Source organism: Necator americanus, chromosome III, assembly GCF_031761385.1.
Source record: "Necator americanus strain Aroian chromosome III, whole genome shotgun sequence".
NCBI lineage: Eukaryota > Metazoa > Nematoda > Chromadorea > Rhabditida > Ancylostomatidae > Necator > Necator americanus.
The window spans coordinates 14,355,455-14,378,600 of NC_087373.1; the positions used below are offsets into that span (position 1 = coordinate 14,355,455).

Sequence of the window (23,146 nt, forward strand, 5' to 3'; positions counted from 1 at the left end):
AAAGTTAAAATTTTTTTTCCTTTGGTGTGGGCTGTAAAGACAGAAGTTTGTTTCGGAAGGGGGTCAGGGGTGGGAGGGGGTTTTTTTTTTTTTTTTTTTTTTTTTTCTTTTTTTCTCCCCCTCTCGGGGACCCAAGGTTTCTAATTTTTTTTTTTTTCACTCTTCCTTATTTTAAAATCTCAACTCCAAAGGAAAAAAAGGGGTGGTTTGTTTTTTTTTTTTATTTAATTTGTTTTTAAAGGGAAAAAAAATTTTGGGGAAAAAGGGTTTCTTTACTTAGCCTCCTTCCTTCGCTGCAAAATTTGGGGGATTTGAGCTTTGAACCCAAAGGAAATTGTTGGTGTATGTTCAATTTCGAATATGAAACGACATCTGGGAATATGAAACGTTTTGGAAGTCATTCAAGAGCAACGTGCACCCTAGACGTATGCACGAGATGTAAAAATTAAACTACCTTCTCGAAGCTCTCGAAGGCGAAGCGAAAGAAGTCCTAAGTAGTTCCGATTCTCCGACAATGCGTATTCCATCGTCATCTCCCATCTTCAGGAAAATATGACAATGTACAGCCACTCATCGGCCGACTGCTGAGCAGGCTTCAAGCGGCGCGCGCCAAAAATGATCTCATAGAAGACCGACTAACAATCCTGGTCTCCATCACTTAACAACTGGAACTGAAAGCCGAACATATCGACAATGGTTTCTACAGAAGCAACTCCTGAGCAAGATTTCACCACACGTCCAGTGTCACATACTGCGATAAGAGATCATGCGGCAAACAAACGGCGCATGGTGCACTAAGATCTTGCTGATGATAGCGAAGAAATATATTGCGGACGAGCTCAAAATAATCAGTCAAATCGAACTGAAGACGAAACCATGTCGGACGACAGGAAAAATCTCGTCCACGCCCTCCCCCGGGGAGTTTAGCAGATAACTGTACTATCTTCAACACCTGTAGACAGATGTTATGACTGTGATGCTTTGAATCATCGTAGCTGAAGATGACTCTATTTTGTTTAGCACGTTAATACCTGACGTATTTGTTATGTCTAACGCATCTCTTAGCTCTATATAAAGCCCGTTTGGGAACGAACAACTATAGCTCTCCGACACCCTTTCTTTTATTTACTTATGATGTTAATCCTCTCAACTCTAGTCTTCCGATATCCTTTCCTTCACCCATTGTGATGTAAATGCATTTATATTGAACAAAGTTTAATTCCTCAAGTTTGAAGTGGCAGTGGTATTGTTGTTGTATAGATCTGTGCAAGAAGATCAAAAGAGCTACCCAACCACCATAGCCTTAATACATTCCATGCTGGTGTTGTAATTTGTGAAATAATTGTTGTAGCCATTCAAGGCGAGATTGAGTATACTGCTGTAAGTCTACAGTAAGCATACGTTCATATAACCTTGTGATTAATTTCGTTCACATTTACACTCCTATTCATATGGAATAGGGCACAGTTGTAGGGGCAGGTATAGCACAGTTGGTGAGAAGTTCCGATGTTACTGCATAAATTGGTCGATGGTTCGAAAATGCCCCAATGTCAACCAAGCTCTTCATTGCTCCGGTGTCGATAAATTGGTAGTAGACATGTTCTCGAGGTAGCGTCCGCAAGTCCTTGTATAGGGTAGACATGCGTTCGTGAACTTCATCCAGTTCTGAATTGAATTGGACGCGCTAGCAAATCCCAAGCGTATTAATTAGCTTTAGACATTTTGTGTTTCATCCGTTGTTGTACAGTTGGGAAGCGACCGAAAACTAAAGAGAAGTTACCCCAAATGAAACTGATCACTTGATTCGATACCATAAAAATTTTTTAGTGAATGGTCCTATCCCGTCTTCTGACGACATGATCTGCACCCTCGTATAGTTAATTCCATACGAAACCGTGCATTTCTGATATATATATATATATATATATATATATATATATATGTCGCTAGCTTGAAATTCTGCTCTTTTTTTGCTCTTTATAACAACTATTAGGTATTGGAATACTTAGTATAATTTTTTGGATCTCCTTTAACAACGATCTGGTTACCATGGAAAATTAATGTTTTGGCTACAGGATCAGTCAATCGAATTAATTAATTAGTTGGATTTGGCGAGGACGCTGACACCATTTAGGATTCTCAACAATGATTTGAGAGGTATCGAGAAGGCAACGAAGACCTTGCCTCGGGAACGCACACACTCACTGTGATAAAAAAAAATGAGGCCCCAGTTTAATTGCTCGAAAGTGGACGTTACCACATTTGGGCTGAAACGGCAGAGCGGTTCGAGTGTAAAGAGCCGATGGTGCGCAAACGTTTCCACGACTCGGCTACACAAGAAAACTCGATCAAAAGGTCCTCGCCTATTTACGCCCGCCAACAAAATGGCGCGTTTCAACGTCTGTTTAAATTTCTTTAAATTATCTAATTAGGCTAAGAAGTTTCACCTTATCCACCATGTAGTTCCGATATTAGTCCAACGAACTATTATCTTTTTTTTGTTTATGTCTATCATTTTAGTCAAGAATTACCACTCCTCAAACGATTTCAAAATTGACGTGTCCTTCTTTTTTGACTCCGAAAAGAGAGAGAAAAAAAAAGAATTCTATTAGTGTGGGACTTTGTCTCTTATTGGTCGATGGGAAAGTGTTGTTGAGTCATTTGGTGAATGTATTGTTTGATTTCCTGGTTGATGAATCAAAAGTTTTTGATTTGAAATTCTTCATGAAAAAAAACGACAGTAATTTGTCCTAACATTAATAAACTACATCGGTAAAAAAATAATCTGTCTTTCTATTCTTTTCAAACTCATCGGCAGCATTATTGCACTGAAATTTCAAACGGCTACTTATACGAAGTGTGAGAATCCCCGGCAAATCTTGCCTGGGCAGCGATAATTTGCCATGAGGTTCCAGTAAATTCCAATTGTTGACGCTCCATTGGCTTTTTAGAATAAAACCGTAAAGAGCGGCTTTGAGTGATTAAAAAAAACAACAACTAATCAACAATTCAATTATCAGTCAGTTTGCCAACTTAGAGCCATTTTCTATGCACTTCAATATTTATTCGAAAACACAAAAACATGCGCCAGAAAAAGGAAACAGGAGCGAACACAGTTCACCAGAATTTCACCTGTATTTTATACTGCAAAGTAGGCCCTTAATAGCACATTTTATGGTGAGTTGACAGGTCGTCCTCCTTTCGCCGAAGGGTAGAAATCCTCACGCGAGATCCTCTCTCCAAATCAGGAACGCTACGGTAGAAGAACGGCTACCAGAGTTGGGTGACCAATTTAGCCCAGAACGGACGAGTCAGTCAGCGTGTTTGGGCGAACGAGTGGGGCGAAAGTTCTCACCAACTTTGCTATCGTTGAACGGCTAACAACTATTAGGAGAGAATAAGGACCACTTACGGAGACAAATTTTGAAAAAGAGCATATCAAGTCAGAATTTCAGCCTGCTAGATCATAAAAGAGCAACAGAAACAAAAAAGAAGTTGAAATTGTGAGCTAATTGTAAGCTGATTGAAACACGGATCAATCCAGCGCTTAGTGTGCTCGTTGATAGAGAATTAACCTTCTCGTGATCTCTAAAACAATAGAATTTGATGCCTCGCTCATAACTAGAATGGAAAGGACATTTAATTAGAATTTTCTTTTTTGAGTAACTTTAAGTTTGGACTAAACATAACTTCAGCAGAAAGTAAATTAGTCCAGTGCAACTCTTCGGAAGCACTCGAGGATAGTTGAGAAAAGCTCTCGTCCGAGTTTAGAATAGTGCAAACTGAAGCCACCTGTCCTCCCAATTGTTAGTTCGAAAATCTAATACGCATGAACGGAAAAACGAAAGTATGAACAATTAGAAATATTGATGAAACTTTGAGAAACCCAGCTCTCTCTAACCTCAGCTTTAAGAGCAAGGAACATGTTTCTTATCAGAAAACGCATGGAACAGTAAAGTCAGGCTCTCGCTACTCTCAAAACATACACCGCTAGAGGTTAGTTATGGAAGCAAAAAAAAACCGTTAAATTGACGACATACAAAACAAAAGTGAATTGAAAATAGAAAATTCGTTACTCACCCCCACTTTCTGGTTCCCCACGAAAGCATTGAAATTATGAGATGTGAAAGCCCTCACTGACAATCAAAACATCCGTAACTTTTGTAAACACCATGCAATGTTTGCATAATTGATGTTAGAGGACCTAAAGCATAACTGGATTCGACAAGAGAATTTTCCGGTTATATTACTGTTCTATACTCGAAGACAACAATCTTAACTATTCACTTATTACACATGATGGAATAGGGACAGAAACCATCCGCGCACACGAATTGCAAATGAGGCTCGTTTTATAAACACTGCCAATGGAGTTCCAAAACGAGGTCCGGAGTTGGTGGGTTATCGTCAGTGTCTCCCACTGGCGATCACTTGGCCTTCGCATTATAATTTGAAATAATGCAGTGACATTCCGTAAATTCAATGTCCTGAATCCAAACTGATCTTTTAATCTAATTTCTTCTAATCAGAGTTTCACTGCGATACCAAATAACGAATATTATTGCATCATCGTTTACTGCCTCATTATGTAGAAAAAGCTAGTTTAGATATGATGAAAGACAACATAAAAACAGTGTACCTTACGTATCCGCCACTGATGGTGAGTGAATTGCTTTGTTCTCCTCCTGTGTAACGTGTACGACTTGTTTATAAGGGCAACACAACCAGAAGCAAGATCCAAACTTCGGCAAAAATTTTAAAATTTCAAATCAAAAATCGACTCACCGACTCGATCATGAGGTGTTCATTTAAAATACCTGTTTTTTTCAGAAGTTGGTCGTACTTGAAAGGAGTTTTAACAAAGCAGTTAGCAAAAAAAAAACGTAGATTTGCAAACGCTACTCAAATTCATCACATTTCACCGTTGGGATTGCATGTGGAAGGAGAAATCTATAAATTGGATTGCATTGGATCAAGGAATAAATTGTGGAGAGCTTTTGCTTTGCAAACATGTGTTTTGATTTTTCTTTTCGTAGATTTTCAAGCTCTATTTTTACGTTGAGGTGGAACGTCAGGTGAACAAAACATTACAGTTGACACCTCCGACTTCTTCGAAAAATCGTTGCGTTTTTGTAGGAAAACTATGTATTTCCGTAAGGAACAGCTCAATTCCACGAGGAGCCTTTTTCTAGGTAGAGGCGACTATTTCTTCGAACAAACACCTACGACAGATAGATTATATTTAATTTATTTCTTTCTCTATTTAGTAGAACCGTACATATGCCCAGCAACGTACCCTCAAACAAACAACTTGTTGTTATTAGAGGTCAGGCGAACTTCAGAACTATGGAATCAACTATGGAATTGTGGGTGCTGGTAAAAGTACTAAAAATAATGTATACTCCGGAAAATTTCGTTTTCAGAAGTACCGTTTTCAACAGATTCCACCGAGATTACCATTGTAAAGTATTATTTACCTTCAACATAAACAAACTTCGCCCAAAGAACACGCCACACGCCAAGTACATGCAACAAAGTAGACAGAGTGATGTTTTTTTCTCATTTATTAGAATTATTATTCATTTCATCTCTTTTGCTTCCAAGTCTAAGTCATGTATAAAGTGGATGAAGGACGAAGTGCACTGCTTTGATCAGTCCCTACCTCTTCAAGTGAAAAAATATTTTTACAAGGAACGGTTTCCCGAAATCCAACAGTGTATCGCATTTGTTGCGTTTCTCAGTTCAATGTTGTGTGTGACTTCATCTTTTCTCCTGATAATAATTATGAATGAAGTATTTATGATCGTGCGTGCGGCTTTACATCGACTTGCGGAGGTAGGATGATGTGATAACCCAGTGTTCTTATCACTACAGATAAGTCTGGTACAAATTTATCTACCCTGGAAGAATGAAAGGTTTGGTTGGCACTCGAGCGGTTTGGAAAGAACGATCGACCGTGCAGTCACAGCGGAGCCTCCTACCGACTGCGCTACACCTACCCTTTTGGATGCAATGAAGTACGCCACATTAGATTCATGTGTTTATTTTTTTGTTGACTTGGCTTCACTTTCTATGTCTAAGATTAAATCTTCGACAACTCTAACTCAATCTTCTCTAGAGTTTCTTCGGCTTACAAAATCCATATTTCATTTTTAAATGCCTGGAAGGCCGTATAAAATGAGTAAAGGAGAAGTTTTTTTCAGTAATGCATCTAGGCGATTCAATTACTGATCTACTAGTGATTTCGGCTCTCAGGAAAAAGAATAATCAATGAAATCCTAATTATCAATAGTCGAATATCACATATTATATCACATATTATGCACGATACATATCATATTTGGTTTTTCATTGTTCAGTTTCAACTCTTTAGTCAAAAAGTTAAAAGACACAGCAATTTAAACATTTTATAACAAGGGGTCCAAGGACCTTTGAAATATGGACAATGTAATGTATGTCGTATTACATTACAAAAAAAAAGTATTGCAGTCGAATATAGCATCGATATACACGAATGAAGCAAAATAATAGATACGCAACGCGCTAAATGAAAATTAAGTTGCTAAAAAACATCATTCATTTATCTGCATCAAATACTTTTGTCACCATTGCAAACCACTTTCGACTTGGGACAGCCATTTTCATCAACGAAATCTACGAGTTTGCATCCTGGCCCTACAATAGGAATTCCTCGCTGTGGGCAGTCAAGTCGAACTGAAAATACATCCTTCATATTTGTTCAAGAATAAAAGAATTGTCCGAGGAACAGTCTTCTGAAATCCAATAGGGATGTGCTGCATCGAATTCGATGCCTCACGAGTGAGCAAGTAGTAACACTTAATAGATCCCAAAGTATGTCCACCTTTAAGTAAACAATACTCACATGACGTTTTTGAAGGTCTTGAAGTGGTTGTTGAAATGTTGCCACCACCTCACTCAAAAATATTGAGAGAAATTAGGTTGAAAATTGAAAAAAAAAAGATTAAAAACGGAGAGAAATTGGGGAATGAAGAAAGTTCTCAAACGTGGCATCTTAAATCCTTTCTACTTTGTCAAAAAAAGCTTTGTTTCACTCTTGGATTTTTGAGATCGTCTCTCCCTTTTGATCTTGACTGGAATTCTTTCCTTTCTGTATCCAAATATTTTTTTGGATTGGACAAATTTGGTTCGAGAATTTCTCCCAGCCCCTATAGCTCCGATTTTTGTGGCTACGTGGGTCGTCTGTGCCAGCCGAGTGCCACCATGAATGGTCATTAAGGGTAGCACACCACCAATCTGACGTGGTGAAGGAATTTCCGGGAAGTGTTAGGGTTGTAGATTGTGGGAGCAGGGATAGTTCTGCCCATCTCTCCCTGATCGCCGTAAGAAACGAAAAGAAACGACGATTTCAGTCAAAACGCGCCACGCTTGTGCACGCGCCGCATCCACGTGCGAGCGGTTGAAGATCGGTGGTGTTTTCTCACTATTCAAGTGAAACCAATGAATAGGTTGCTGAGGAGACCAGAACGTATACATAGAGGAGCGTTCTAATGTACCTCGTAATAACCAAAGTGACTTCCACGCCGTTTTCTACGACGATCGCGGAGGGATGAGCGGAATGATCCCTGATCCCACAATCTACCTATATCTGGCTTTTCCGGCTTCCGGATTCCCTCACCACGTTGGATTCGTGGTATGCTGCCTTTAAAAGCAACTAATAATGGAATCGTTGCTAAAAATCCTCCACACTTCTAGTTATTTTCTGTTTATCAACCGAATTTCTCAAAGAACAGATTAGGATACAATCTACAAACTCACCAATACATCTCCCACTTTCACATTTCATTCCAGGTGGGCACTTCCCTGTCCCACTACAGTCGTAAACGTCAGCATTCACTGAAAAATTCATATCAGCTGTAAACTGATAACCTCCGAGAACAGATATTCCATTTGTCTAACTTACCGTATATCGCAGTTGCCACGAGGAAAAGTACAGTTTTCATACCCCTGAAAAACAATTTTATGGGGAAGAAGGAAGTTGCGAGCATTGTAGTTTTGCGAATAGCACATTAGGTAAATAATCAATTAATAACCTGTTTTCGTTCAATTAGTCCGATTTTGAAACAGTTATGGATAAGGGCAAACAACCAAGCAGGTATCGAAAACAAAAATATTCAGGCGGAAATTCGAGAAACCAAATCAAGCAGTACTTCTCGGATGTATTTTCTGTTTTGAGGTGTTCAAGTAGACAAGAATAGTTGATTTACAACAAATGATGTCGATCTCCGATCTCACAATTTGTTAGATCGGCGACAACAGCACCACCAACGTTTGACAAAACAAATAACTGTTAACAATAACATATTACTCTTTTCTTACACATTTTGGCATATTCCTTACATATCGGGGATAGTAGATTGTTTGCTTGGATATAGGGATAGGTCTTTAGTCCTCGGAGGGTAAAAGGTTGAGGACCTCAATGATATCTTTAAAAAATGAACGTCTAATTTTCTTTTATCTAAAAAAAATGTTATGAAAAAAGTAAGCAACTTCTTTAAAAGGAGCCTTGAAAAGAAAATCATGGCTTTTTTCTTGTTGTGCTATAGAAGCATCTATTTATTTTTAGGAAAGGATTCCGTTGGGAAAATGTGCAGATCGAAAATAGAAGTGATGGAAAGTGAAATATGATGGGAAAGGACAAATGAATAGAGTTGAATGTGTGTTGCGAGGATGTGCCTTCACTGACGAACATAAGAACAAGGTATGGAAGAGATTTGAAAGAAATAAGTTACATAAAGTGTGGTCGGTGACAGCATGTGTCATGTGAAAACACTGGACAAGATGTCAATATTTGTTCGTCTTAATCCATTTCCCACTTTTTCCTGCAGCCATTTCTTTCTTTTTTTTGGATTATGCTGTTCAATATTCGCACTGAATGCAAACCATAGTAGATCTGATTTCTTTTGTTTTTTGTTATTTTTTTGCCGTTTAAATCCTTAGGGCTTTCGTTATTCTCTTAATAAAAAAAGTGTCTATTTTTGCTCAGTTATATCAGTGCCCATCTAAACAAATCCAAAACTTTTCTGCACCTCTTGTCTCACAAACAACGAAGACAAGCAATTTAATGAAACTTCATCAAGGGTCTGTCTACTATTCTATGAAGGATGCATATGTATATGCATGCCTACCAGGAAGAGAAATAAGATGTTTATTAATTACCAATATCTGTGACGATTCTGTCAGTGTACCTGTATAATCAACATGACTCCTTCTCTTCAGCTTCAGCAAAAAAAAATCACACTTTCATTATAGTGCCTGAAGTTGCAGCTGAAAGAAGTAAAAAAAGTCAGAACTCCATTTATTTTCGTAGCTTTTTGTGGATGCACATTGTTTCTATCTGGCTAAAATTTCGCGAGACTACTACTAATATTGAATTTGTCAGTCGACAAGGAGAATTTTATTTTTTTTCCTTCAAAGAAGTGCTTGACTCTGAGAAATACCCTGCGACTCGGTGTCGCCACAGAAAGGCGTGTTGCCCTTCAATTAAGGAGGTATGATAGGGATTACGACAAAATCATTGATTCAAATGATAATCCTCGTAGATACAGTTTTTTCTTAGTTTCAGTAGACTCTATCTTTCTGGTCATAAAATTTGCTTAAGAAGGCAAAAGAAAATAAGAATATCTGAACAGAAACAATTCCCTTTGATTGAAATTGGTTTTTAGCAAATTGAAAAGATAATATTGAAAAAGGGTAATGCAGAATTCTGTCAGATGTGTAGCAAGTGAAATTAAATGGTTCTTACTCTGACGGGTATCGCTGCGTTCACTGCAATTAAAATGTTCTATTTAGAGGCATCACTCCATGAATCTGAGATGGTACGGATTTCAGGCTGGGTATTCGTATACGGGATGGGAGACTATAGAGAGGGGAGTGATTCCGTCCATTTCTTCCTAATTGCCGTAAAAACTGCCCGGAAGATATGGCTTCAGGCGTTCTGGCGCACTATTTTCTACAGGGAGTTCGACTGAGCGCGCCAGCCTTGTGCGTGTGCCTCTCCATAGTATCCCATCCCGTATACGAATACTCCACTTAAAATCTGCACCACCTCAGATTCGTGGGGTGATGCCTTTAATCATTGACGGTGACAATTCTTAGACAATGATCCTTCCTGCCTTAAAGTATTCCATAAACTTTTTCTCTTTGCATGATTTCTACTAAAGGTCTATCAAATACCAATCACTAGATGGAAAATGACAACATTCACAACGCTGACATCCTTTTTAATTATGATAACCATTACTGCTAAATATGCTTTTCAACCGAAGTATGCAAACAATGTCACTGCTGTGCGAAAACTTCAGCATAACAGCTTTTTTCTGGAAACTATTAGCTGCGCAGCGTTAGGCGCTATGTCAGTTTTTGACAATTTAAAAATGGTGATTTAAAAGAAAAACTTTGATCTAACTTACACGTTTTTAAAAAGAGAAACATGTGAGTCATCCTTTTTTGTGTGTTTTTACAAAAATACGGATGCATTTCTGCTATGACTGTTGATAATTATAGGGAAGAGTAACATTAAAACGGAGATTATATAGCGAGTAGTAGAAATACACCAATATTGTATATTGGCCAATATTGTATATTGGCCAATATTTGCCGAAAAGAACTGCAAGTGGGACCCCGAAGGGCCAAGTGGTAGCCAAGAACCCGTGATCTACGAGTCAAAAATACGCAACATACGGGTTATCCTAGCTGCCGCCCCTACTTACTTAAGACTACCCTACAGGACGGCAGGTGTATTCCCGTAGGCAAAGGTCTTGCCTGATGGCGAAGTAGACGACGCATGCTGTGACGTTGTGTTGCTCGACATAGGTGGTTGACCATGTGAAACGATGTTGAGTAGGAAGAGACAGACAGCGGCTCGACATGGGTTCTAGTGGTATGGCATTACAGCAGCGGCTCGGCAACAGCGGCTCGACATGACGGCGGCTCGACATAAGAGTTCAGCGGCTCGGCATGAGCCGCTGTTCAAGATGGCGTCAAGCAAACGAGAGGGCTGTTAATTGGTCCCCTCCCTCACGAGAATGGGTCGTACAACTGTGGTAGTGGTAGTTGTGGTGGTAAAGATGGTTGAGCAATGTCATGATAAGATGGTAAAGTGAACGTTACCATGTAGTGGTCGACTGCAGATGGTAAAGTGGTATATGTGGTTTGTGGCACAATGATGATAAGTATGTGCTGGTAAAATGGTATGCAATTGTTGTACGGTGAGATGGTGTAGTATGTGGCAAAGTGGTTAATAGTTGGATGGTATGGAGTATCCGCGGGGTGGGAAGTACTTGGTATCATAGTTCCTCTGGGATAAGGCGACTACCTGGTCAAAGAATAGTCGAAGATCTCACGTGACGTCGTCGACTACCCTAACGTTCTTATAGTGCCAGTTAGAAGAATAGATTCCGCATGGTCTCTCTCTGCGACATTCGTCTAGAGTCTAGTCTAGTCTAGTGTGGAGATATAGATATCTGAGACAGCGGCTTTGTCCGGCTATGCGCACGCAGGTGATGATGATCGGCGGCGGACATGTCTGGTCGAGTGGTGGCTTCTGACTTGGTAACCAGTGGTGGTACAGATGGTTCGTCGTGGGCCTTGTGGAGTTTGAGCGATGGACCTGGTGACGTGGATGAAATAGAAATGGTGCCTATCGTGAATGAAGATGGCGATTTCCTTGAAGTGGTTATGGTGGGTTCAGTGGTGGTGAGAACGAATGCTGTGCATACGCTTGTGGTTGAAGTCGACGGTGCGGTGATAGAGGCTAGTCATTGTTGATAGCACAACACAAGACACCGCACGATTATGACGCAGGCGGGTGAAAAGATGGTGCAGGATGGTGCTAACTTCGGCGCATGCTGCAGTGGCTGCCTGAAGAAAATGTTCTATTCGTGGAAAGGATATGTCGAACTGGTGGAGATAGTCTACGAAGAATGCAATTCTATCTGAAGTGGTGTTGATGGCTGCGGTGATGTTCTGGTCGATGATGTAGCGGTGAGCGTGGACGTTGGCCTGCGCCGTAGTTATTTGCTCCACCGCGTCGTGGATTCCTCGGTAGCTCTGAACTGTGGTGACGAAAGGGAGACTGTAAAGACGGATAAAGGAGCTGATGTGGTTTTTGAATGGTGGCTTCCTCGACGATCATATCGCGTATGTTGGTATAGTAGTCGTTAGATTTTCGGAGGTACGCAGGTAATCTTCAGACCTCTTCTTGCTACGAGTGTTATCAACACGTGTTATGTTAACACTTTATGTAGTACCTCAAACTTGGATAATCAAACCATGACATAAAAATACAAAAAAGACGAGAAAAGCAAAGAATAGAAACAAAAGCTGTGAAAAACTACAAAATGGGCTTATTTCCCCTATACTGAGAATTTATATGGAATACGCATCTGAAGAGAAAGAGAATTTAAAGGACGCTGGGTCATGGAGCCGATGGGTGAATGACCGCCGCCGGCGTCTTATCATGATGACAGATCTTCTCGGACGAAGTCGGCGGTGCTGCGGCTTACAGCTTGAGATTGATCCGACAGTCTGCGTCACAAAGTTGATTGAGCGTTATAGGATCGCGGAGGTTGCGCGATACCTTGTAAAGATGGATAAAGGAGCTGAGATGGTGAGAACATGGCAGTTTCCTCGACGATCATATAGTATATAGTAGTCGTATATAGTAGTAGTAGTATATATATACGATATATAGTAGTCGTCGTTGATGAGGGTTTCTACCATACAGATGTCACGTGCGGCCAATTGGGAGAGGCTAAAGGTGTGTTTAGGGTGGATGGCGAGGGATATGGTCTGTGCGAGGCGTTGGGTACAACGTTGCTCCACGGGAAGAGTGTTGTGCTGCGCCTCCCGATCCATAGAGAGCGTATCCAAGCGTACGAAGTTGCCTGTCGTATATGCATGGCAAGCTTCGATAGAGTGTAGTAGGCGGCGGACTGTAGTTGGTGGAGGGATTTCCTTAGATGGTGGTTCTTTGGATGGTAAGCGGTGTCATTGAGTCCTGTGTCGGGTGGTTCTGCACGAAGAGATGGATATGGATCTGCAGCGGCACCTGATCAGTTAACAAACCTGGGCTGCAGCTGCGGATCTACGTCCAAGGGCGCGGAAGACGTATCACGTGCTTGCTGAGGTGGCTTAGAGGGTATTCGAGACTGCGCAGAAGAAGAAGAAGAAAACATAGAACCAGAAAAGGAACTTACGTATCCTCGTGCTTGCGCGGATGTGCCCGTAGTTAGCTGACGTTTGTAAATAAATAGTTAGTAAATTAGCAGAATGCTAGGCTGGTTAGACCTTAGAGAACTCTGCAATGGGTGCTAAAGTGGTGTGAATGAGTCGTACTAGTGTGGCGAAAAACAGGAAATATGGATAGGATAGATGAGGGTAAAGGGATAAATGGTAGCACCTGTGCGTGAAGATGGCTAAGTACCACGTAGTTAACCTCAGTTGACCTGTCTGAGTGACAGGTCACAGTTCAACTGCGAAGAACTGCGTGGCACTCTACAAAACTAACAAACAAAGGGCCCTCAGGAAAGAAAATAAAGGTAAGATTAAAACAATAACTTCTAAATAAGGGAGCAAAGGGATAAGTAAGCAAAAAAGCCAGAATGGGCGGAGCCAAATATTGCGAAATAAGTGTACAGTTATTACGAAATAAATGAAATCTCTAAAAGAATCAATGTTAAAACTACAAAAGGGAATAATAAGTATTCTACTAAATAAGACAAATATAAACACACACTATGATGTAAAAAGAAATAAGTAAAAACAACTTAACGCTAATAATAAGAAGTAAAAATATATATGTGCAAAAATCGCAACAAATTGGAATGAGAGTATGAAAAACCAAGAAATTAACAAACTACCTATAAAAAAGGAGTGGTAAAGGTGCTAGGATAAATGGCTATGAGGTAGAGAAGATGGCGAACACGAGCACGACAAGACGGGATAGAAAAAAAGCAAAAAAGGGTAAAAAAGGACATGCGTGCGGCTGCAGAGACGACGCGAAAAAAGTGAGATGGATTTCGTAACGTATGTGGAAGTGGGTACGCTAACTACAGTAATACTGGTCCTTGACGGAGAAAGTGGATTAGAGCGCAAAAACTTAAGGGCAAATAAGAAATGGCTGTACAATCGACTAAAGGGTACGGGCGTATGGAATAGGATGCCGATCGATGCGGTAAGGTGCGGAAGGATACGGTGGGGTGCGGATAAGGCGGAAAATCACTCAAATCAATATATAATAACAAATCAAATCAATATATAATAACGCGCTAAGTCCCTGTGTGTATGTGTGTGTGTTTGTCTGTGTGCCACGAAAATACTCCATAATGATACAAAACTCTGCACAAATGGGGTGCCGCTAACTATCACCATCTCCATGCACTTGATAGAGGAGCACTCTACCTTTCCACCACTGTCCAGAGATGTCTTCCCATAAATGTTGGCTTTAATAGGCCAATTTTGTATCATATGTTAATAAGGGTCAATAAACTTTTATGTGAATGTACACTTCCAAATTTGCAAACTATCATCATGCTATATAATAACCCGCGTAGTCCGTGTGTGTATGTGTGTGTGTGTGTGTGTGTGTGTGTGTGTGTGTGTGTGTGTGTGTGTGTGTGTGTGTGTGTGTGTGTGTGTGTGTGTGTGTGTGTGTGTGTGTGTGTGTGTGTGTTTGTGTGTGTGTGTGTGTGTGTGTGTGTGTGTAATTTTATCTTCATCACTACGATGATGATACTCACCGCATTTCATGTTAGCACATCATTCTGTGCTAATAGTTGAGAGCGGAGGAAACTCATACTTCGAATATTTTTTCCAAATTGTGGAGCTATCAGGGAAACATAGATGTAAAATCAAATTTGATCATTCTCCAAATATAGTACTGACGCGTTTAGGAAGAAAACCATTAAATCTCTCATCCATGCCTGATTTTTTGAGGAAAAAATTTGAAGGAAGGGTTGATAAAAAGGACAATTATGATTTTACAAAAAAGTCACTACTGTTATCTCTTACTGCTCGGTGTAGGCGAGCGAAGCGAACACTACAAAAAGTCTTAAGTTCGGCTTTAGCCGGACGTTCAGGCTGGTGGTGAAATAAAGTGGAAACTAGGTGACAAATATGGAAATAGGTGGTTAATGTGGAAGTGAGTGGTAAAACGTGGAATGAAGTGGTAAAACAGAATAAATGACCAGAAATAATAAAGGTGGTGTGCAAAGTGGAATCAAGTGGAATATAAATGGAAAGGGTACCGAAAACAAGAAAGACATCAAAGTAAGGGGTTAAAAAGCATCAAACGAGAAAGCAAAGAGCACAAAATACTGAAAGCAAGAAATGCTCATGCTCGCTTCGTACTGAGTGCAAATCGTACCCGTTTGGCTGCTCGTGGTGGTTGGATCCATGTAGGTTGTAGTCTTCTTCGGTCGTGGGTCTTCCTTTGCAGAAATCTCCAACGGATTTAGTTGATTGATCAGTCAACTCATGACCATTTGCAATGCGGACAGTGGCTGGTCTGCGTGTATTGGTTTTACTGCGGTGGATGGTGGTTATGATGGCTAAAGGCCATTGTCCACGTGGAACATTCTTATCGGCAATGAGAACAACGTGTTCTACCGAAGGAATGAGTGGACCTGACCTTCCTTGGTGGATGCGGTGTTGGTGGCGTGCGGATATTGCGGATAAGAAGTCCTTGTACCAGATGTCCCAAAAGTTGTTCAGTACAGCAGATGTCTCCTTGTACCATTCCGAAAGGCGGTTTGAAGTGATATAGAGAGAATTGCGGTTTGGAGATGGTAACTGGAGTTCAACTTGCGGTGAGACGAAATCTATCGGTCGAAGCACGTGTGGTGAAGATGATGTACCGCTGATGGATAAAAGTAGTCTGGAATTGAGCACTACTTTAATTTCTGCAACCAACGTCTGAAATTGTGAAAGTGGTAATAGGGTATGTTTGATGGCTTTCTTGAATACGGATTTAAAGAGACCGACTACACGTTCATAAAATCCTCCTTTCCACGGGGAAAGAGGAGTAATGAACCTCCACTCGACTCTGCGCTTAGCGAATTGAGCGGATATCTTCTCTACGGCTTTGCGGTTATTGATGGTGTTTTGTAGGGAGTCGTTGGTTGAGCGGAAAGTGGTTGCATTGTCGCTGATGATGAGGTCCGGAGTACCTCTGCGGCATTGTTATAAACTAACTAGAGATGTACAGCGCGGGTTGGCATGCAGGTAAAGAGACAGACCCAAATCTTGGGAATCCTGAGAATGGAGTTGATCTCTATAGTAAAATGGTCCTCAGTAGTGTAGTCCAACCTTCTGGAAGAGTCTAGAGCTGTTGACTCGTTCCGAAGGGATACTAGGCATTTCAGGATAGCAGTAAGCGTGTCCTTGGGCTCTTCTACATACTGTACAGTGCCGAAGTATTCTGGTGATGGTGGTTTTGATAGAGGGAATAAAATATGAAGTGCGGACAGCGGCGATTGTGGCGTGAACACCTGAATGGAATCTGGTCTTGTGGTGGTGCTTAACGAGAATATGGACAAAGTGGTGGTCTGGAATGAGAAGGATAGATGCAGATGACTGAGACGAAGTCCGAGCATGGTCTAATCGATTCGGACATCGAATCAATCCATCCGAAGCTCGGTGAGCGTTGTACCTGTCCAGTGGTAGTCGCTTCAACGTAGATTCACTTTCGCGGTGATGTTCCATAATGAGGAGAGTTTCCGCGTTGGTGATCTCCGAAGCTGAAACGTCCTTGGACAGTAAAATAGTGGTTAGATTGAGGGTATAATTGCGGATGCAGGTTTTCAGGAAGAGGACTCTGATGAACTTAAGCACATAGAACGAATGAACTTAGAGTAACTACTAGTGCCACGGAAACGGAGTGGTGATTCGTATGGTTGCGTTGGAAAGATACTAAGGACCTGAAACTCGTGTTCAGCCTCAGGACAAAGATCCTGAGGTAGAGCAAAGTTCGTATCTCCCTGGGCCAGCCCGACTGTGGTGAAAAGAGGAAAGATGGTCCATGCCACAAGATGTGGTTGACAGCGTCAGTAGTCGATAGTCCACGAGTTGCACAATCAACTGGATTAGAGTCTGACTGCACATAGTAGAACTTCGTCTGTCTTGTGGAAATTGGTTAAGATGGTGTGGATCTTGTTCACTCGATTCTGAACGAACCGTGTGTTTAAGTGGGCGAGAGGAGTGGATCCAATGGAGCGCTATCTTCGAGTCAGAAAAGAAGTGTATAGTGCGGATTTTAAGATGGAGTTGAAGATGGAGGAAACGTGCTAGACGCACACTTATCAGAGATGCAAGTAACTCTAATAGTGTCATAGCCATCTGAAGTTTAGCCGTTGCTAATAATGACTTAGGCATGATATGAAGAAGTGGTCGAGGGTGGGCGGCTAATAAGGTGAGCACAGCAGGCAAAAAGACGTTTTGAGGCGTCTCCAAAGACTGCGAGCTCATACGTGTTATTGCGGTTTGTGGATACGATGAACATATGAATATATGAATATATGAATATATGAATATATATATATATATATATATATATATATATATATATATATATATATATATATATATATATATAGCAAGGCGCACAGCCAACAACCAACGAGAAGATAAATTTCAAACAATATCACATGCGATCCAATTCCAAATACGGAATCAAATCCAAACGCGAATTCTAATTCAGGTTGGAGCACATAGAAAGGGATGATAAAACAGATCCGGAGTCCAGAGCGCTCATTGCAGGGCCTTGTATAGTGGTGACGAGAAAGCTGTAGTAGGAAACCAACCGCGGTGATATGCCTGTTCTCAGGCCGTAAACGCGGCCGAAAACTCCTGCGCATGCACGACACTTCGAGCTGCCTAAAAAATTCGCCGCAGTAATATGGAATCCTTAGTTGGAAAGGCTTTAGGTTGGGTCCTAATGGAAAGGCCAATGCCAGAACACCGTCACATGCGAGTCTGATATAAGGGAGTCACAAGGGAGGCGGTCGTAAGCGAGTAGCCAGTGCGGCAGTAGATGAATGGAGCAGGGCATAATAATTACTTGGCTTACTATTGGACGTGCGGGCTCCAGCATCTTTTCCAAAGGTTTTGTTCCCTCGCCATTGCCATACAAGATGTTCTCTAGTGTCGTGACTTGACGAGGTAGTTGAGCTATATCCGGCTGATGGACGTGGCAGTGGTGTCTGCCCACGTCTCCGCTGCATAACAGAACGCTGAAGGAATGTCGAGTCGATCGCGTTGGATTAGATCGAGGTTATTGTTGGCTTAACAGAGCAAATGTTCTATTACATTCGGACATATCAAGGAAAATGCACGGGCATGTAACAAACGCTTGGTTTCCCTGTTTTTCCAAGCAGCAGTCTTTTGGAGTGCAGCTCTATGCGTTTCGCCAATTTCATTACTCTATGAGTGCTGCATAATACGACGCCTTCCCTCAAACAAATGGAAAATGAAAAACCACTTAAATTTCAAGTTGTTGTTATGGGGTTCATTCGATCACATTTGATCACTTATGAGCAATGCAGGGACGGGTTTTATAATTCACAACGTTATTAAACTTTACGTTCAAATGTTTAATTTGCATTATACTAAGTTTCAAAAGGACATGTAACAAACGGAAAAAAAGGTGTGCGTATGTGTATGCATGTGTGTGTGAAACAAAATTCCAGAATGGAGCTGTGATGGGTCTCACGACGTCCGATTGGTGCGCCGTAGGCGTGTGGCCATTGCACGCTCTGCATTGCACCTCTACGACTCCTCCGCATATCTATTTTTCTAACACGTTTGCCTCAAGTTGGTAGCATGCCTTCCTCAGAAGGTGGAAACACCCATGCAACACCCATGATGTCGTTCACGTCAATTTATATTAAACACTATTCTGTGAAAACTTTTGGGGAAAACCTATACTTTGAATAATAGTCCCAAATTGTGCCTATATTATGTGGGTATCGAAGAAGTGTTTGAAGCTGAAGCTTGAGTGTTCTCCAAATGTAGAACTGATGCGTTTAGAAAGAAAGCTATGAAAGCTTCCGCCTAAATTTATTTTTTAAAAGAATTAGGAAGCGTTGTAAGAAAAACGCAATTCTAATTTCACAGAAAATACCACTATTAATTTTCATTGACCAGTGAAGGCGAGCGAAACGAACACCACAAAAAGTCTAAAGTCCGGCTTTAGCGAGACGATCAGAGTAGTTTAATATGCTCCAGGAAATATCTCAATAGGCACAAATTTCTGCATTATCACCCCATCTATGATATGGTAGTAAATAAATGATGTTAATCATTTATTTACTACCATATCATAGATGTTTTGTAGTAAATAAATGATGTTAATCATTTATTTACTACAAAACATAACCGAGGACCGCAACATTCTTCTTATGTGCTACAACTACCATAATATTCTTTCCAGTGATCCAGCCACTTTTCTTCACATGAGGTTCGGTAGCTTTTCTACACTGCAGTCTTTTGTACTCCAAAAGGCAAAAACTTCCACGCAGAAACCCTTTCGTGTTCTCTTGTTTGGTTTACTGCCACCAAAAACCTATTATTGATAGCATAAAAGTTTGTCTCGTTTTTCAGTTCAATTTTTTTGACTACCTTGACTTTATCTTGTAATCATTCTATTCCTATTTGCTCGTGTTCTGTTTTTTTTTTGTTTCATTTTTAACTGCTCTCTGATCTCAAACAGGGTAATCAATCATTCCATTCGGAGACAACAGAACATGATGAACGGCTCCTTAGTGTACCTCCGATCCTTTTTCATTGATTTATTGAACTTCCGCTCTTCAGCCACCTGTAGAATACCGTTTAAGAAACAGGATAAAGGGGCTGCGGATATGTGTGTCTAGAGTGACCCAAGAAAGAATTCAAAATTTGTGGGAAGCAATAAAATTTAAAACTGCTGAGTTTGAAAAATATTAATGTGTTAAAAAATAAAAATGTTAATAACGTTAGTGTTAAGTATTAATGTGTTAAAAAATTAATGTATTAAAAAATAAAAATGTGTTGTGGCGTGAAAAATGTGTAGAAACCGTGTGGAATAACAAGAAAAACAAACGAAATCCTTTATTGGTTTGATCTCCTATTCTTTCGAGTCCTTTTTTTTGGACAAACTATCTCTGGCATGGGACATCCGTTGCTATCCGGCTTCAACTTCACATCACAACCAGGCGGTGCCATCGGCATTCCCATCATTGGACAATCAAGCCGTGCTGAACAATTGTACATATTAAGAGCCACTCATTCATTTGAGAACCATCATTTATTATCACTTATCTTTATCGTGCTGACCTTTTCGTGAGATGTCTTTAGGCTAGTAACTTTCCTGATTACATGAAGTAGTAGTTACACGAAGAAAGGAAAGCTAATTATAAGTTTCTTATTCACCCCCTTAAAGGCATGACCCGACGAATCTCAGATGGTACGGATTTCAGGCTGGGCATTCGCATACGGGATGGGAGACTATAGAGAGGGGAGTGATTCCGTCCATTTCTTCCTAATTGCCGTAAAAACTGCCCGGAAGATATGGCTTCAGGCGTTCTGGCGCACTATTTTCTACAATGAGTTCGATTCGAGAGCGCCAGCCTTGTGCACGCGCCGCATCTTCTGGGCCGTTTTTTACGGGAATTAGGAAGAAATGAACGGAATCACACCCCTCTCCATAATCTACTATCCCGTATACGAATATCCCGCCTGAAATCCGTACCACCTCAGATTCGTGGGGTGATGGCTTTAAGTGCCAAACAACTTTTCACCCAACAGTATATCTTTTCGTAATGTTGTTGCGTATCTACAGTCAGTTCTTTTGAATCGTTTCACTAGAGGAGGACCATGCTAAGAGGTAAACAGTGCGCTTCTATGGTTAAAGATAGCGCCGGCAAGAAGTTTCTTTGTCGAGTTTTCTTTTGCAATAGATAGGATTTGGGAAAAGTGTAACTCACAAGCGCAACAACTTAAAAGCAATAAACGTGAACAAGCTTAGGAATTAGATGGACCAAAAACAAAAGAGTGATTAGTTCGGAGGACGAAATAATTCCTCCCGGATGTACATACTCAGTTTTCAAACTTCATACGGTCTCCGAATCGTCAGATGTTCCGTGCTCTTATTACGATGGCTCCAATCAATAATATTTCCGTTTTCCGAACTTTACCTACTGCAAAAGAATCGAACATCGATAGCTTTTTTCTTTGATTTCCTTTCCTGGCGAGATGTTATCTTCCTAGCAAAGGAATTTGAGTTTGAAAAATTACCTCCTCTTGATTTTTAGAACGTTCAAATTCTAAATTCCTACCAACACATGTCCCGTCAAGACATCTTAATCCAGGTGGACATTTTTGTCCCGCGTTACAATCGAAGGGCCCAGCTTGCACTAAAATATACGTCTTTCTTCATTTCACTTACAAAATTACATTTCTCTTGGAACATAGTATAGGTTACAGTTACTTACCGCAAAACAGCAACGAAAGAAACAATGCTGTTTTCCTTATCATTTGAGAGATGCAAATGTTGCTGAAAATGAAGAACGTACGACTGTTGATGGGATTTGGAAGAGGAGACTCTTTATATACTAATGCGCCAAACCTGTTTTCTGTCCCCTGTGAGGTTTTTAAAAGCTCTAATTCATGTTCCTCGAATGGAAAAAAGGGCATATTTGTCGAATTCAACAAACTCCTTTTTTCTGACATGTAATGAGACAAATAGAAATTACTGAAGCGTCAAAGGACTTCCATATTACGTTAGAAGTTCAAGTAATGGTATAACAGCAATAGAAGTACGTACTCTTGTATAAATAGGGCAGTGAGGTGCTGTATATGTGACCTAATTTTGCTGGCGCAGAAAACTCATATTATCGGATGAATGGTGCCCCTGTATAAAGCGATAAATCGCTAAATTGTCAGAAAAACCAGAAGGCCTGATCGATTGGGTAATACGTGATTGTACTAATTCAGAAAAAAAAATCTAAGCATCATTGAATCAGTCATTGAAATTGCTAAAAGGTGGTTTAGTTTTACTTTCGAATAGTTGAAGTCCATTGTTTATGCGATGTCTTGGGTCTCCCTATTTTTCACAGTTCCTCAACTTGGGTAGTTGAAAGGATGCTAGGCAGGTCCAATACGAAATGGGTGAAGTGAACAAAACCCAGAGTCAATCCACGTCAAATTCATGGACTAAGTGATCGTACGGTCATTAATACTTTCTAGAGAACTTAAAGGGAACTGCTGTGTGTGAAGCGTCTATGATTGTGTTCCACATTTTCAATATAATTTTTAAAGTCTCTTAAAATTATGCAGAGTCCCTCTGTTTTAACATTTTGCCCAGCTTCGCATTTCCTTTTCACTGCACTCCGTTCCCCAACACCCAATAACGAGGCGGAAACCAACTATCAGAGAGGAATCAAGGATTCTCAACAAAAACAGCAGTTCCTATAAGGGAAAACTATTCTATAGATTCCATCTCCTCTGACACTCCTTTTTTAATAGTAAGAATCTGCATGCTCCCATGTTGAATAATAATAAACGGAGTTGTCATCATTCGTTCGTAGTCGCAGGCTTCATTGCATCCAAAAGGGTAGGTGTGGCGCAGTTGGTTAGAGGTCCGTTGTAGCCACACGGTCGAGGGTTCGAAACCGCCCTAGTGCAAACCAAGCCCTTCATCCTTCCGGGGTCGATTAACTGGTACCAGACTTGTCTGCGAGGATAAAAACATTGACTTGATCATCCGCTAGCCCCCGCAAGACATTCTATAGACCAACACGCGTTCCAAAATCTCAACGATTACGAACTCCAGTAAAACGCGTTGGCGCATCCCAAGTGGATTGATACGCCAGTGACCTTATCCTTACCTTATTGTATGTGCTTGTAGCGTATGCACCTTCACGGATAAATAAATGGTTATATAGTCGAGATATATATGTTTATATATATTTTACAGATTATTTTATGTATTATAGATTATATAGCGAGAGATAAGACCACATACATCTGGGAACAGTTCTACTTTGGAACTGAATAGTTGCATTTTCGCTCCTTGTAGACAGTGGATCTCATGCTCGTTTATTTTCCTCTTTCACCTTTTTTTCTTAACTGG

At 40.6% G+C, this 23,146-nt stretch overlaps 5 protein-coding genes across 7 annotated transcripts; 2 read left to right on the forward strand and 3 right to left on the reverse strand.

Annotated features, from left to right (window-relative positions):
• Window positions 1–4,934: 4,934 nt before the first annotated feature.
• On the forward strand, window positions 4,935–5,465 carry RB195_009564 (uncharacterized protein; the record flags this gene model as incomplete). The annotated part of the gene is made up of 4 exons (XM_064190170.1): window positions 4,935–4,986; window positions 5,094–5,192; window positions 5,332–5,366; window positions 5,424–5,465. The coding sequence occupies 4 exons, from the start codon at window positions 4,935–4,937 to the stop codon at window positions 5,463–5,465; spliced, it is 228 nt and encodes a 75-aa protein (XP_064047753.1).
• Window positions 5,466–6,589: 1,124 nt separating this feature from the next.
• Window positions 6,590–10,910, reverse strand: RB195_009565 (uncharacterized protein; the record flags this gene model as incomplete). The annotated part of the gene is made up of 4 exons (XM_013438040.2): window positions 6,590–6,714; window positions 7,798–7,875; window positions 7,943–7,986; window positions 10,804–10,910. The coding sequence occupies 4 exons, from the start codon at window positions 10,908–10,910 to the stop codon at window positions 6,590–6,592; spliced, it is 354 nt and encodes a 117-aa protein (XP_013293494.2).
• A 148-nt stretch (window positions 10,911–11,058) lies between these two features.
• Window positions 11,059–11,331, reverse strand: RB195_009566 (uncharacterized protein; the record flags this gene model as incomplete). The annotated part of the gene is made up of 1 exon (XM_064190171.1): window positions 11,059–11,331. The coding sequence occupies one exon, from the start codon at window positions 11,329–11,331 to the stop codon at window positions 11,059–11,061; it is 273 nt and encodes a 90-aa protein (XP_064047754.1).
• Window positions 11,332–11,562: 231 nt separating this feature from the next.
• On the forward strand, window positions 11,563–11,808 carry RB195_009567 (uncharacterized protein; the record flags this gene model as incomplete). Its single annotated transcript, XM_064190172.1, has 1 exon — window positions 11,563–11,808. One exon carries the CDS (start codon window positions 11,563–11,565, stop codon window positions 11,806–11,808), a length of 246 nt encoding a protein of 81 aa, XP_064047755.1.
• A 997-nt stretch (window positions 11,809–12,805) lies between these two features.
• Window positions 12,806–21,549, reverse strand: RB195_009568 (uncharacterized protein; the record flags this gene model as incomplete). 3 transcript variants are annotated; one of them, XM_064190175.1, is made up of 8 exons in its annotated part: window positions 12,806–12,974; window positions 15,407–16,210; window positions 16,348–16,557; window positions 16,691–16,778; window positions 18,107–18,269; window positions 20,173–20,270; window positions 21,351–21,428; window positions 21,507–21,549. In XM_064190175.1, the coding sequence occupies 8 exons, from the start codon at window positions 21,547–21,549 to the stop codon at window positions 12,806–12,808; spliced, it is 1,653 nt and encodes a 550-aa protein (XP_064047756.1). The 3 variants fall into 3 exon arrangements, with proteins under 3 accessions (XP_064047756.1, XP_064047757.1, XP_064047758.1); XM_064190173.1 differs by lacking the exons at window positions 12,806–12,974; window positions 20,173–20,270; window positions 21,351–21,428; window positions 21,507–21,549 and having other exon boundaries at window positions 15,328–16,210; window positions 18,107–18,260; XM_064190174.1 differs by lacking the exons at window positions 12,806–12,974; window positions 15,407–16,210; window positions 16,348–16,557; window positions 16,691–16,778; window positions 18,107–18,269 and having other exon boundaries at window positions 20,125–20,270.
• Between the last annotated feature and the right edge of the window lie 1,597 nt (window positions 21,550–23,146).